The sequence below is a fragment of the Ciona intestinalis genome, chromosome 11, assembly GCF_000224145.3.
Source record: "Ciona intestinalis chromosome 11, KH, whole genome shotgun sequence".
In the NCBI taxonomy this organism is placed as follows: Eukaryota; Metazoa; Chordata; class Ascidiacea; order Phlebobranchia; family Cionidae; genus Ciona; species Ciona intestinalis.
The window spans coordinates 4,240,682-4,254,063 of record NC_020176.2 but is presented as its reverse complement, the minus strand read 5'-3'; the positions used below and the strand labels follow the sequence as shown (position 1 = coordinate 4,254,063).

At 38.2% G+C, this 13,382-nt stretch overlaps 4 protein-coding genes across 6 annotated transcripts in view; 2 read left to right on the top strand and 2 right to left on the bottom strand.

Annotated features, from left to right (window-relative positions):
• The first annotated feature begins 722 nt into the window (after nucleotides 1-722).
• Nucleotides 723-2,003, top strand: LOC100182529 (uncharacterized protein C15orf41 homolog). The gene has a single exon (XM_002129039.5). It carries the CDS (start codon nucleotides 903-905, stop codon nucleotides 1,812-1,814), a length of 912 nt encoding a protein of 303 aa, XP_002129075.1. The 5' UTR covers nucleotides 723-902; the 3' UTR covers nucleotides 1,815-2,003.
• Nucleotides 2,004-2,005: 2 nt separating this feature from the next.
• Nucleotides 2,006-7,136, top strand: LOC100184897 (conserved oligomeric Golgi complex subunit 1-like). Its single transcript, XM_026836709.1, has 5 exons — nucleotides 2,006-2,206; nucleotides 2,441-2,602; nucleotides 2,732-2,840; nucleotides 3,094-5,435; nucleotides 5,918-7,136. Exons 1-5 carry the CDS (start codon nucleotides 2,085-2,087, stop codon nucleotides 6,135-6,137), a joined length of 2,955 nt encoding a protein of 984 aa, XP_026692510.1. The 5' UTR covers nucleotides 2,006-2,084; the 3' UTR covers nucleotides 6,138-7,136.
• A 221-nt stretch (nucleotides 7,137-7,357) lies between these two features.
• On the bottom strand, nucleotides 7,358-10,044 carry LOC100181707 (beta-1,4-glucuronyltransferase 1-like). Of its 2 annotated transcripts, none has more exons than XM_002123984.4 (6): nucleotides 9,942-10,044; nucleotides 9,203-9,486; nucleotides 8,493-8,909; nucleotides 8,072-8,192; nucleotides 7,711-7,905; nucleotides 7,358-7,616 (listed from the first exon to the last, which is right to left on the bottom strand). In XM_002123984.4, the coding sequence occupies exons 2-6, from the start codon at nucleotides 9,484-9,486 to the stop codon at nucleotides 7,413-7,415; spliced, it is 1,221 nt and encodes a 406-aa protein (XP_002124020.1). In that variant the 5' UTR covers nucleotides 9,942-10,044; the 3' UTR covers nucleotides 7,358-7,412. The 2 variants fall into 2 exon arrangements, with proteins under 2 accessions (XP_002124020.1, XP_018669725.1); XM_018814180.2 differs by lacking the exon at nucleotides 9,942-10,044 and adding an exon at nucleotides 9,762-9,918.
• Nucleotides 10,045-10,296: 252 nt separating this feature from the next.
• The window catches only part of nr1 (nuclear receptor 1), a gene marked incomplete in the record, with an annotated part of 5,527 nt that continues 2,441 nt past the window's right edge, over nucleotides 10,297-13,382 (bottom strand). The window contains 3 exon segments of one of the 2 annotated variants that reach the window (XM_026836509.1): nucleotides 10,297-11,410; nucleotides 11,757-11,884; nucleotides 12,124-12,380. In XM_026836509.1, the coding sequence (XP_026692310.1) occupies nucleotides 10,676-11,410; nucleotides 11,757-11,884; nucleotides 12,124-12,380 (1,120 nt within the window). 2 annotated transcript variants of the gene reach the window in all.

Sequence of the window (13,382 nt, the reverse complement as noted above, 5' to 3'; positions counted from 1 at the left end):
CGACCCTAATCGTCCGACGTAATTCTCTTGTAATGCAGTGTATTCGTGTAAATATATCTATAGTCGGGTGGCTGCACTACGCAGTGTTCAATTAATTGAAATCCATCAACTTACAACAAACATGAACTTTCGAGTTACTCGCTGCGTTAATAACAATGCGAAAATAAATATTAGGCCGTTGTATTCAATGCTTGTTCAAAATAGTCAAGAAAAGATATGAAAGATGGCACTCAAACGGACAAAAATTGTAGACACTTTTGGACTACAGTTGCAACATACAAAATACCCGAGTTACAACGCCCAAGAAAGGAAATTTCGTGTTCAGGACAAAACGCCTGAAATAGGTTTTGCATATTTTACGAAATGATAAATATGTGCAAACTATCATTAACTATATTAAAATATTTCTACGTTTATTCCGTTGTCAGCAATGCGATAACGGCTAACCGATGGCGGAATTATGTACAGTTTGTATCTCTCCACCAAATTTTAAAAGAGGGAATAGGTCATTCAACCAGGTAAAACAAGACAAATAATGCTTTTACTTTAAAATTAAAAATAGATAGAATCATAATATACAAGAATGGGAAAGTAAATTTCGGTTAAATTATACTATGCAACGGTTTGTTGTCACATAGATAGAACTAAAGAGAAAAACTCTGATCGTTGGGAAAAAAGCACTCTGTGTAGTTGTCCAAACTACGTTAACACTACGCAATAGCATTTAGCGTTTTCGTACTTGGGGTTTACGCGTGTGGTTGGTTTATGAAGCTGACACGTAGGACTCGAGTTGTGAAGTTTATAAGAATCAACAAATAATAATCCAGCGCTGTTACAGAAAATACCATGTGCTGCTCAAGTCGTTAACGAATCGGATCTATTATCGGTAGATAAATTTTATTATGAAACGAAAGGAATTCGAGGAGATTATTTCATTTATTAAGTCAAACAAATGCAAGAAATTAAAGGATTTGATCAACCAAGTAAAAGATATGTTTGAAGCCAAATTTTCCTACCAAACATTAGTAAGCATATGTCTCATACACCACCAAAACCATGTGAAAAGAACAATTCATGATAAAAGCACAGATGCGTGCATAGAAAAATACTATTCTACCTTTTTACAAAGTAAAAGAGATGGAAAAAGCCATAAAAACTCAGCACTGGTGGAAATTGCAACCGAAAACAACATTCCACCTTTACTGCTTGCTAGATTGATTTTACATAGACATCTTAAATTAAAAGCAGAGAAAAGCGACCATGCGGAAACAAACGAAAGAGTTAATCTTAAAACTGAAGTTGCTCGACTGGTAAAAGATCCATTTTTAATCGAAGACAAAGTTTTATCATGGGAAGTACGACAATGCATTCTACATGATTTTGGTTATGGCCAAGTAACTGATTCAGTACGAAGTCTTATTGGTTCAGAATATGAACACAAACTAGTGACGCATGTGAAAGAGTTGAATATTCCATTTCAAACTGAGGTTGATTTAAAGAAATTGGGATTTGATAAAACACCAGATATTAAACTTGAAATCCCATTTAAGTTGAAAGACCAAGTGGTTTGCTGGATTGAAAGCAAAGCTTCTTTCGGCACTCCTGAAGAACATATGTATTATGTGAATAAACAATACAACAGCTACTGGAATCGATTTGGGCCAGGACTGGTGATCTATTGGTTTGGTTTTGTTGATGAATTGGCGCATGATATGCTCAAGAAGAATATCCTGGTTATGGATAGATTTCCACTTCCTGCGGAAGTTTCTTTTTATAATCCTGCTTTAGTTGTTAAAGATGATAAACTATCATAGATAGCAGTTCATCTTTTGCTTCAAATGATGTGTATTATGTTCATTTACATTCTTATATTGATTACAAAGTGGCATGCCAGAGAACATGGCATGATACTGTAATAAAAGACAGACAAACTCACACACACAGCTATAATTATTGTTAATGTTCTGAATCCTATCTGTTTTATAACAACCAACTTTTTTCCAGCAGGCCTTTTGGCAGTGTAATGTAAAATGTAAACAAATGTTGCTGTGATACCAATTACGTACAAGTATCTGATAATCACCATGGATTCGGTGATGACAATATTTGAGAGGAATGGAGTGGAAGAGATCCGGGAGTTGGAGAAGAAGACGAGACACGAGATTGAACTGAAAAAGGAGGAACTGAGGCAAATGGTTGGAGAAAGGTGAGTGTATTTAACTTGGTGAAATGGCTGGGTGGATTTTAGGTTTATATAGGTTGCATGCTATGAAGCACTTGGAAACTAATCTGGCCTAGAATATAAAGCCAATCTTTACCTTTTTTTGTTATTTTTAATATTTCTTGATGGCACAATTTACCTCATTTGTTAATAAAATAGTTGCTATTTTGCTACATATTGGTTTAATTATGAACTAAACTAAACCGTAAACCACTTTAGATACCGTGATTTAATTGAGGCAGCCGACAAAATAACGGAGATGAAGAAATGCTCAGAGATCGTGACCAACACAGTAAAGGATATCCAAGAATTTACATCAGCGAGGAGAAAATCTGCGTTGAAGCCACGTGCTAGCCAACTGGGTGCTTCAAATGAAAGCAGGTGATTGTGGCAGTAATAACTAATGTGTTCTCTTGTTCATATCTGTTCTATATGGGTGAGGAGCTAGACTCCAGAGTTGGCCAATTACTTCAGCACCCATACTATTACTTGTTTATTTTGTGTGTGCAGATTTTTAGAGATTGCAGCTGAAACAAAAGTTTTAATGGAAATGCCGGAGGAGATTTGGTTGCAAGTAGAAGCTGGCAACATGATAACTGCTTCATTTCTTTATCTGCAGGTAACACAACTGTAGATTTTGTTGTATGGCTAGTGGGTACAGAAACTTGCATAATCTTAATTAGGAGTTAAGGATATAGGTTGCTGTGCATTTGTAATTGATATCATGGCTTCCCAAGTTTAAGTGTTCAATGCATTTGTACATGTACCCTTATGCGCCCTTATATTTATGCGTAGGATAGGTTATGTGGCTTCTTACTAATCTTTAATTTTATTTTATAAACAGATTAATAGTTAGTGTTTCTCGTTTCCAGAGTCGACAAGTCTTGAAAAATCTTTCTCTTGATGGGAATCATTCATACAGTCCAATATTACAGTGGATTCCAATGTTAGGGCAGCAAGCACAAGCGGTTGCTAATCTACGCTTGGCTATTTTGAAACAATGCCATGCCAGAATCAGGGATCACAGCTTAGACTTGCAAAGTCTGTCCGAAGCTTTGTGCTCAATTATTCTGCTAGAAGAAGTTTCGATTGAGACAGCACTTGGAAAGCTTTTAGAATCTAGACGTGAAGCTATCAATGAGATTCTCACAGAGGCCGAAATAAAATCTGGCTCCTATTACGGCATGAGCACAAAAGGCAAGATCTGTGCTGGTCTTGAGGTCCTTGTAAAAACTGCATCTCAAGTTTATGAACTCTTCTGCTGTGAAGGTGAACGAAAAAGTGCCGTTGAAATAATGCTAAGGAAGTGCACAGAAGAACCCGAGGGCACCGAACCTTCTGAGAGCTTTGGTTTAGGAAAGTGTTTTAAAATATGGACTAGTTGCGTGCCCAAGAACTTGTCCCTGCAGAAAGTGAAGTTCAACATCACAAGTTACAATATTGAGGATAAGAATATTCAGCAGCTTAATACACAGTGGTTGTCAGCGTGTAAATCGATTCTAAATAAAGGAATTGCTGACTTGCTACAGTTTACGAACTCTGCCAAGGATTTGACGAGTGTTAGGGAGGCAGCAATGGAGATACTTGATTGTGGAAATGAAATTAAAGCCACCAGCACTAACAACAATTGGTCTATTAATGATTTAGGTGAAACAGTCCACGTAAAAACAAAGTGGCAACAAACGTGTCAGGCTGTTTTTAACCACGAAGTTGATGTTTGGGATGAACTGTTGCAAAGTTTATTCCTCAATAAATTGAAGTCTATTGTTGCTGTAACCTTCCAACAGCTACTTAATGATAGCAAAGCTTTGCTTGAGAAACAAGGTGGTGAAAAGGGCACGAGCACTTCAAAGTTTCTATGGAACGAACATGAAAATGATATTTCTTCTACAATGGCTTGGAGCAGTTGGCAGCAACGGAAAACATCGGACCATGCAGGGCTAACACTAAAGTCACTCTCAATCACCCCAAATGTACATCGACTGTGTGAAGGGCTTGACACATCAGTTAAAAAGTTGCTTGATGATGTAAACAATTATGTTGTTAGCGTGGTTGGCAAAAGTGGGCCGAACACACCTCACAAACGCTCTGTCAGTACTTCGGAAAATTTAATCGAAAATAATGTTGAATGTCAAACAGTCTACGGATACCTGAAACTATCCAGTGGTGAATTCTTCACATCTTTGTTGGAATTTTTGTCCAAAATGAAAGAGCAATTAAAGAACAAAGCAAATAAAACAGATTACACAGCAAATGAAGATGTTCTCAGCAAGGCATTGTTCCTATCTCGTGTATGTCGTAATTTATTTAAACTATGCCACAGTTTTCATGATTGTTACATCACAAAACCTCTCCACAATCAACCATTACGACGTCACATGAGTGAATCTCATGCTAGTGGTGACATGAAGTCAACCACAGACACTTCACAATGGGAAGCAATTGTAGAAGCCATGTCCGTACAAAGCCTTAACTTTATGTCAATATGTACCAACGCCATCTTGTCCCCTGCATTGGTGAGTTTTGAAGAGAGCTTGCTCAACTCTGCCTCCGGTGGAAATATTCTGCTTAGTTTATCTTTATGGGACTCGATCACAGTAGAAGAAGAGAGCGAAACCGGCGACACAGTTAAATCCCAGATCAAAGTTCCAGCTTCCACAATGAGTTTCACCCAAGAACTTCTTTTCACAGTTTGCACCGAACTCGAAAAAATAGGAGGTTACTCGATCAGTCGCTCTACTTTGCGTGAACTATCTAACAGCTGCTTGCAAGGTGTCATGCGTGCTTATTCATCGGCGAAAACTGCTCTTGCACGAGATGATTCAAGTCTTCATGGCCAAACTCTCCCGGAAGAAGACGCCTCCCCATCTCAAGTGTGGGCTCTACAAAGCCTCTTTGATCTTCGGTATCTTCATAACATTCTCCAGCAATCTCTGGATGCTGCTGGGAAGAATCCTGAAGTTGGAGAAAATGATCTTGATGAGGAACATCCATGTTTCACTTACACAGAGCTAGTGGATTGGTTGGAGGGGTACATCGATCCGTTTGACTTGGATGTCTTCTCTCCTCACCTGACTCACAACATCCAGAGATATTCCGCTCGAACATCGACCTTATTTGGAATCCTCGTCTCCAGCAAAGTTACTTCATCCCAAAAGTTATTCTCGTCGAAGGATTCACACAACGTCCTACCCCTTATGCCCGACTGTGGAAGGTATTTACTTTTTCTTTATTATCTATAGCCTACAAACTTTAGAATACAGGAGGCAGGATTAGTTAGACTTGTTTCTTTTTAAAACAAATTTATTGTTTACAAATAAATACAGTGCAGAAAATTTCATAGTGTAGGCCTATCTACCCTCTAACCCCTGGTTTGGCTTCTATGTTAGTATTGTAGATTATACAGTGAGCCAGTGTCAGTGAGTATCAAATATGTTCAGATCAGTATCTAAGATATCAGTCTACTTTTTTTAAAACAATCCAAAAGCTTTGTTTATCCATTTGTGTTTGCGTCACAGTCATATACTAATCAGTAGTGGCAGGTTAGGCAGGTCTACTATATTTTTTTTGCTGCATTAGTAAACATTGGGACCAATAGTTAGGTTTGTTTTACAAGTATGTGCATCTAACTCTGCACTCTGCACTTAAAAAGTTTGGCGACTGCTCACATTTTAACCAATTTTAACCCCCACCCAGGTTCCCTCTGTTACCAATTGCTAATTCCAGTCGTAGTTATGGCGACATGATGACGTCATCACTACCCCAACTTCCACTAGCGCATGCTCTGCGTCAATTGACGAGTTCCGTGGACCAAAGAGAAGAGAGGGAGAGAGACAAGTCTTCATCGTTATATTCCAAACTGGGAGCTCTTAGTTCCTCCTGGCTTTCTATGTCTTCGTCTTACACTGAAAATTGAGAATATCGACACGTTGCCAAAAGCACTTATTCCTGTCAAATTGACCTTGTGTACTGCATTGTGCAAGAAAGTTATTTATCTTCGTATGAAGCGTGAAAACGGCAAAATTTACTGAAGATGTTCATATTTTAGTGTAGTCAAAACGCAAGCTGGAAACCTTGTAGGAGAAATTCAGTGCAATTTTATTTTCTATCAGCTGTCACGTGATATGACGCAAGATCTCTTATAGTCGAAGCCGATTACAGCTGTCGTTTATTATTTGCATTATAGTAGAAGTTATCGTACATATTTATCTATATTATATTTTTGGTGGCTGTCTCTGCATTTCTTATTCCGAAAACCGAGTGTCCATCAGACCAGATATAAAGCAGTTCGTCATATTAACCAGAAAAAAACGGATTATCTAACACACAACTTGTTTAATAAACCCATTCGTATTTATAAATTCATTTCTTCGGTGCTATATAATCGCTTTAGCCCATTATTTACCTGGCTTGCAGTCGGTTTAGCTGCGCTTAAATGTTCAAAACTAATTTCAAATCATTCGTCATGAAATGTTTACCCAACATTAGGTGTAGTCCTGTTCTAAACTCCTAAAATTTTACAGATATACATTTCATTTAACTGTAGACCAGAATGTGTCACACGAACGAACGGCTTACAGATTTGTTACTTCGGTTTCAACAAAGTTAATACGCGAGTTTTTAAAACGTACTTGTGCCTTAATGTTGTTCTATAGTGGGATGGGGGAAGACGGGACACCTTTAGCGCGAAATATCTAAATATCCTGATCGTGTTTCAAACAAGTAACAGCGGTCTATGGAAGCCATGAGGATACGGTTTTATAATTCTTTAAACGTTCTTTGTTTACTATCGAATGGGACGAGAAAATGGAATGAAAAGGTGTCCCATCTTTCCCCACCCTACTATATATTACATTCAACGTAAACTATATGTTGTATCGTTTGTTAATATACGGCCTCTGATATGCAACTATAACCTCGAGTGTTTTGTTTTGAATGTTTATAATCTATTTTCCCTCGCGTGGCGGGGCAAAGTTAGTCGTTATAACACGGGTGTTCTTTTTTAAACACCTCGTGCTCGCTTACAAGTTCCAGCGTACGTAACTTTGTGAGTGATTAGTTTTTTTGTCTTTTATGTATGGCTGGCAATTTGAACAGGCCATTAGTGAGTCTATTTTTGAATTGACGCGCCACAACTGTGAATATGTTGTATATTTATTGCATAGTAAAGGGTTGCATTTAAGATCGGTTGTCAGTCGTAGCAGTTATTGTACATGCTACCGACCAAACCATTTTCACGAAGTTCTTGAAGAAATTTGTCATAAAAGGTCGCCCTGTCGTCTCTGCGCGTTCTCTCAAACTCTGTCATTCTGCTCTTAGTTCTGTAGCCATTGTGGATAAGAAATTCGTGAGTGAGAACGTGAAACTCGTACCCGTTCGCCTGTAACTCGCATATCTGGGAATTTAAAATACTTTGTTTAGAAGAGGACAGTAATCATCAAGTCCCAAAATTCACTCGTAATCAAAATATTACCGCATGAAAAACTTACGTTTGCCAAAACATCATGCCCGAATGCAACGAACCGATCATCGTATAATGGCGAGTGCTTTGACGTTATAAAGAAAGGAGTCCATTCTTTCACGTAATCTACTTTATAAGACATTTCCGAATCATTAGAATCGCTCTTTAACGATTGCAACCAACGATCGTAATCCGTGGGCCGGTGACAAGGTACACATGTTTCCTGTACAGAAAGGAATGACGATTTAATATATTTTAAACTGCGTCAGATCGATATAGTCTTGTCACGTTGGAGTACTCGCGAGGCTCTTCAAAATTCATTTAATAATGAAAATTGCATGAACTTTGCTCTATAAATGAATAAGACTTCTTGAGACTATTGTTGTTACCTGAAGAAAAGGTATTGCGTTTCTTTCTTTTATCGCTTCTGCAAGTTCTTGTTTCGTTCTTACTGGGTTTTGAAACTGTCGAAGCTCGAACACGGGTAGCACGAATAGAAGTTTTGAAGACCTATGTAATGTTGAAACATTGAAAATAAATATCTACTACTGTGGGGTAAGATGGAACACATTTAGCAAATAATGTCCCAACATCCTGATCATGTTTTAATGAACAACAGTCTTTGGGAGTCGTGAGTGTGCATTTTTATAATTCTTTGAATGTTCTTTGTTTACTACCAAATAGAATAAGAAAATAGAATGAAAAGATGTCCCATCTTCTCCCACCCTCCTATACAACAGTTTACACGTCACTTATATGTCAAGGTTCACTTTTTTTTATGAAACTTAATATTTACCCTTCGGCTCATACCTTGCCGCTATCCCGCTTTCCAAGTTATGCAATTTCAACAATTCCTTGAATTTCCCTCGCAAACTTCGCGACGGTGCCAGGTCTGCGTCGATATGAAGAACAAAGTTAGTTAGCGCTCCGCTCCTTCCAACATTCCGTAACAAGTTATGTGGGTACTGAGACCGACCAGCGTTCGGCCTAACTAAGCGTAGACGGCGTATGATGTCTTTGCAAGAGAGATATACGAACGAACCCAACTGCGTTACGTTTGCGGGCGAGTTGACATGATGTACTAAATGAAAGGAAACACTTTTTCGCAGTGTTGCCCAGCATAATCTTAACCCATCAATCGCGTCATCAAAGAAACTTGCGTCTTGCATGGGTGCGTACACAGCCATTGATATTGGTCCACTCCAAACCTCTGCGATTTCTATTAATCTGTAAATCAAATACCAAGAATTGGGTTTGATCTTGTTAAGTTTTGGCCACATTTTCAAACACCGAGTGCCCAAAGTCAAAATACAACACGGGTGTATTTTGATACGCCAGACATACATGTGTCCAGTTACTCGTTGCAGAGCAATAACAAGATACTCTCTAAATCGGACATATATGTGTTCCTTACTCTCGTGGTATATATAGTAGGGTGGAGAAAGATGGGACACCGTTTCATTCTATTTTCTCGTCCTATTTGGGAGTAACCACAAAGCATTCAAAGTATTATAAGCTACCTGTACAGTCGATCTACTGTCCCATGCATCACCAGTGTAACATCAGCTGGGTCTTTTAAATCGTTCATCCCGAAACCTTCTGACTTATAAAATCTGTTGACCAAGTATCCACCTTCGTGCTCGATGGAAGGCGGAACAACGCGTATTGAGCCGATGTCTTTCGCAGCAGAAGAAATATAATTTATGTTTCCCGAAAAAAGATACCAGTTTTCGAAGAACAAACGAAGTATCTGTGACGTCAGCAAAATGAACGCGATGACCGCCACACGTCGAGATCTTGACATCTGAATGTGTTTTCGGTGGAAATACAACTTAGTTTGTTTGCTTTGATATAGGACATCGATACAAATTAAAATAAAAACCCAGCGCAATACTTAAAAATACTTAAAAGTCTCATTGTATTGACCAATAACCTATTTGTTAAAAGCAATACTCTCAAGAATCTGAGAATTTTCTCCAGGTGCTAATCCTACCACAATTTTCCCTTTATGCAATTCGGCAAACACATTTTAAATGCACGCATATTGTTAAGTAATAGTTTCACTTATAAGACACTAACCTCATTTTGAAACAGATAACGAAACATCCGACCTGCTATAACGTTTACTCAAACACGTAGCTCAAAAATGCTACCATTCCCTCACAAACTATCTATTTTCCAAGCTAAATCCCATTCCCATTGTACTCGCGCTGTTATATAAGCAATATTACGCACATTATATGATAAAGTAGTTGTTACCTGGTTAAATCACCCGCATCATTTCTTTCCAGCAAACCAACGAAGCGAAACTCGTATACCTGCTGTATACAGCTTGTGTTTCCATCCTAAAATGCCCCAGGCAATATTCAAGCCAACGTACACATGCGGCAGCAGAGAGTCGTAAACCGAGATATTGGGGACGAATATTATTACCTGGTGTTTGCCATGAGTGTTTTTGTGACTGAGTTTTGTTGTAAAATTTCAACAGTGTATTTTTATGTAAAAATCTTCCATCTGATGTTCAGTTGTAACTGTTGCATTCAGTTTGGGTTAAAACATTCAAAGTGTATATTTTGATACTTCAGAATCATATTTTGAAAACCTACATCATTTAGAAAGTTCAATTTATTAAACAGAGCAGCAGTTAAGAACAAATACTCACATAGTCAGTGTAGTCTTAAGTCATATAAGCAAGTTTATACATCTTATTGTTGAACATATTAGAAAAGTGAAAGTGAAAAGGTGTTACTGTCAGTTTCTCTTTGTAAGTGTGAATTGAAATACTATTTATTTGGCACATAACAGTGATGTAAGATTAAATATTTGATTCAAACTAACCAAAAACTTCAAATTTTTTAAACCGAAGAGATTACAAATAAAAAAATACAAACATTGAAAGCAGTGGTGTGTTTAACAATGTGAAACTTCATGGGACCTGAGATTTAGACCAGAGTTAACCCATTACCCATGCATTAGGTATACATTTTTCGCGTTTATAATTTTAGTGACAAGTTTATTGCTTCTTCCGTTGCATTTTGATTTGCGTGGACGTTTTTGTCCGAAATATGCGTGCCCTTTTCTTGTGTAAAACGCTCTTTTAATAACCACCGTGTTTGGGGCGAAACATTTGTTTTACTGTTCGCAATGTAAGCTGGTGGATTGATACTCGGTATAAATTCCCCGCTATCTACAGGCATTGCACGAAACATGTCTGAATGTTTCACCGTGTTCAAGCTTGGGTGAAGTGCTGTAGGCAGGATGAAATTATTTCTACCCAAAGTTTTCCCTACGTGCCCTGATAATGCTGCATGTGGCAGTTGCAACGGCTGGAATCCACTTGGTTTAGGTAAGGATGGGTTTGGAAGATCGTAACTTGGTTTTGGGAAGCACGACCACACACCGTAATGCTGCGGTAGTAAGGCTCTGTTACTCATGAAGGGTTCGTCCCGCTTATACGTTGGCGGCCACGAGTTCGAAACTTTCTTCACGCTTGTCGAAACTCGCTTTGAATTATCCATTCGGTTTTCTTTATTGCCGCCTTTTTGACATAGCTTTTGAGATGCCGAGGTTTTGGTTGTGTCCATTCTTGCGTCTTGTAGAGGTGTATGATCGTCGGGAGTACCTCTGCGGTCCTCGGCAAACAATACGATTAGTTCTTCTGGGTTGTTTAACTTCATGTCCATAAGTGAAGCAGCGAACCCGTTGCTTATTCGACGTATATCAGCCATCTTTAAAATGAATGAATGTAACTTGTATTACCCTAATGTGGCGATGCAATGACAGTCGTTATAACACGGGTGTGCTGTTTCATATATACTAGGGTGGGTGAGGACCGAACACCTTTAGCACATAATATTCAAATATCATGATGGGGTTTTAAACAACAGACAACAGTTTATGAGAGTCGTGAGACGGTTTTATAATTCCGTTCTTTGTATACTACTACATTGGACGAGAAAATAGAGCGAAAATGTGTCCATTCTTACCCCACCCCACTATATAACTATAGAGATCGTTCACAATGGTAGCCAAAATATAGGCACTTGTAAAAAAAAGTGCGTAGTGTAGACTTACTTTAATAAGTAGCGTTGACCATACTGCGTATTCGTGCTGACGTTTATCCATGACGTAATATCGTAGCGATTGAAGCAAAGAGTCTTGAATATTTCTGATTTCGTCAATGTGTTGAATTCGTGGTCGATCTGTAACAATTAAAACAAACGAATGGTAGGGTCACTTTTGGGGGATTGTGTTTTGTATGTAGCTGACACTTTGAACAACCCATTAGTATCTTTTGGCTTAAAAAAATAAACTTTAAGAATATACATATAACCATATATAGATATACAGATTCACAATGGTATAGCAATGTCGTGAACCGAGTAATATCCTTGGTTATATGAGGATAGTGCCTGACCACTGAGCCATGAGAACTTTATACCTGCAGCAAACACAATAATAGCTTTTAGCATCGCAATTTCTGTTTCGGTCAGTTGCAAAATGGACATTTCTTCTGCAGTTCTAAACAAATCGTCGGCAAAATGATCGAATCTCGTTCGGCGTAATTTTTCTCTTGTTATTATAACTTTTGAGAACAGTTTTAATGTACAGCGAGCTCGATCATATGAAGCCACACAGTTCAACACGATCACTTCCATGCAACAACCTTTCAACATTGCAACTTGGTCGTCTGTTGAAACCTAAACATATTTCGTGATAATTTTCTTCATGTTCTCAGTTCAACAGACTGTCATTTAACCGTTTTAAAGGCGTACTTTAACCATAGATAGTATTGTGTGGTTCTTTGGGGGCTATCGGTGGATATCGTTACGGCGCGTAACATCCAATATTCCATATTCGTGTTTATCAGTTTACAGCTTCCTTTTAGAGCCGTGAGAGTACGGTTTTGTGACTGTAAATACTCAGTAAAAAGTGTAAATATTCGTTTACTACCCAATACGACAATAGAAAAAAAAAATAATAGCATGGGCCATCTTACCCAAACGGTATAAGATGGGTAACAAACCTTTTCAGTAAAAAATGGCAACCGTTTCGCAAACTCCACCACCCGAGTGACAGCGTTCGTCAATGCGCTTGAGAATTGTTCGCCGTGGGTCGGTGATCGGCTCGTTTCTTCGATCTGCCGTATATGAGATTTTGGCATGAAGTTGCAACATATAGTCGTATTTTTTAATTTTTGGTCTTTAAAGTTAGAAATTTCGGGTAAAAATCTAACCCCACATATTAATTACTTACGTCATCGTCATTTATGACGTCATAATGAGCTTGCACGACGGCAGCTATTACATGATTATCATCGTCGCTTACTCTCCCGACTTTCCACGTTCCCATCACGTGACTTATGTCTTTATGACGTCGTAGTTGCCGATTACGTTCGATCAGTTTCCGCTTCGCTATTCGTTTGTCTTCATTCAAAACCACTGTTTAGACGGTGATAGTTTGTTATATATGCACAAGAAGTTATAGTTTAATTGTGTACTTTTTTTCTAACAGACGTTGTGTACTTTTTTTCTAACAGAATAGATCCTCGGGACTCCCAATAACTGTTGGTAATTGTTTAAAACACTTGGATATTATGGGCTAAAAGTGTCCCGTCTTCTCCCACTCTACTATATTTTAGCTTTTTTTTATAGGTACACCAAAACGTCGTGTTGTGAACGCATGGTACAAGTTTGAAAT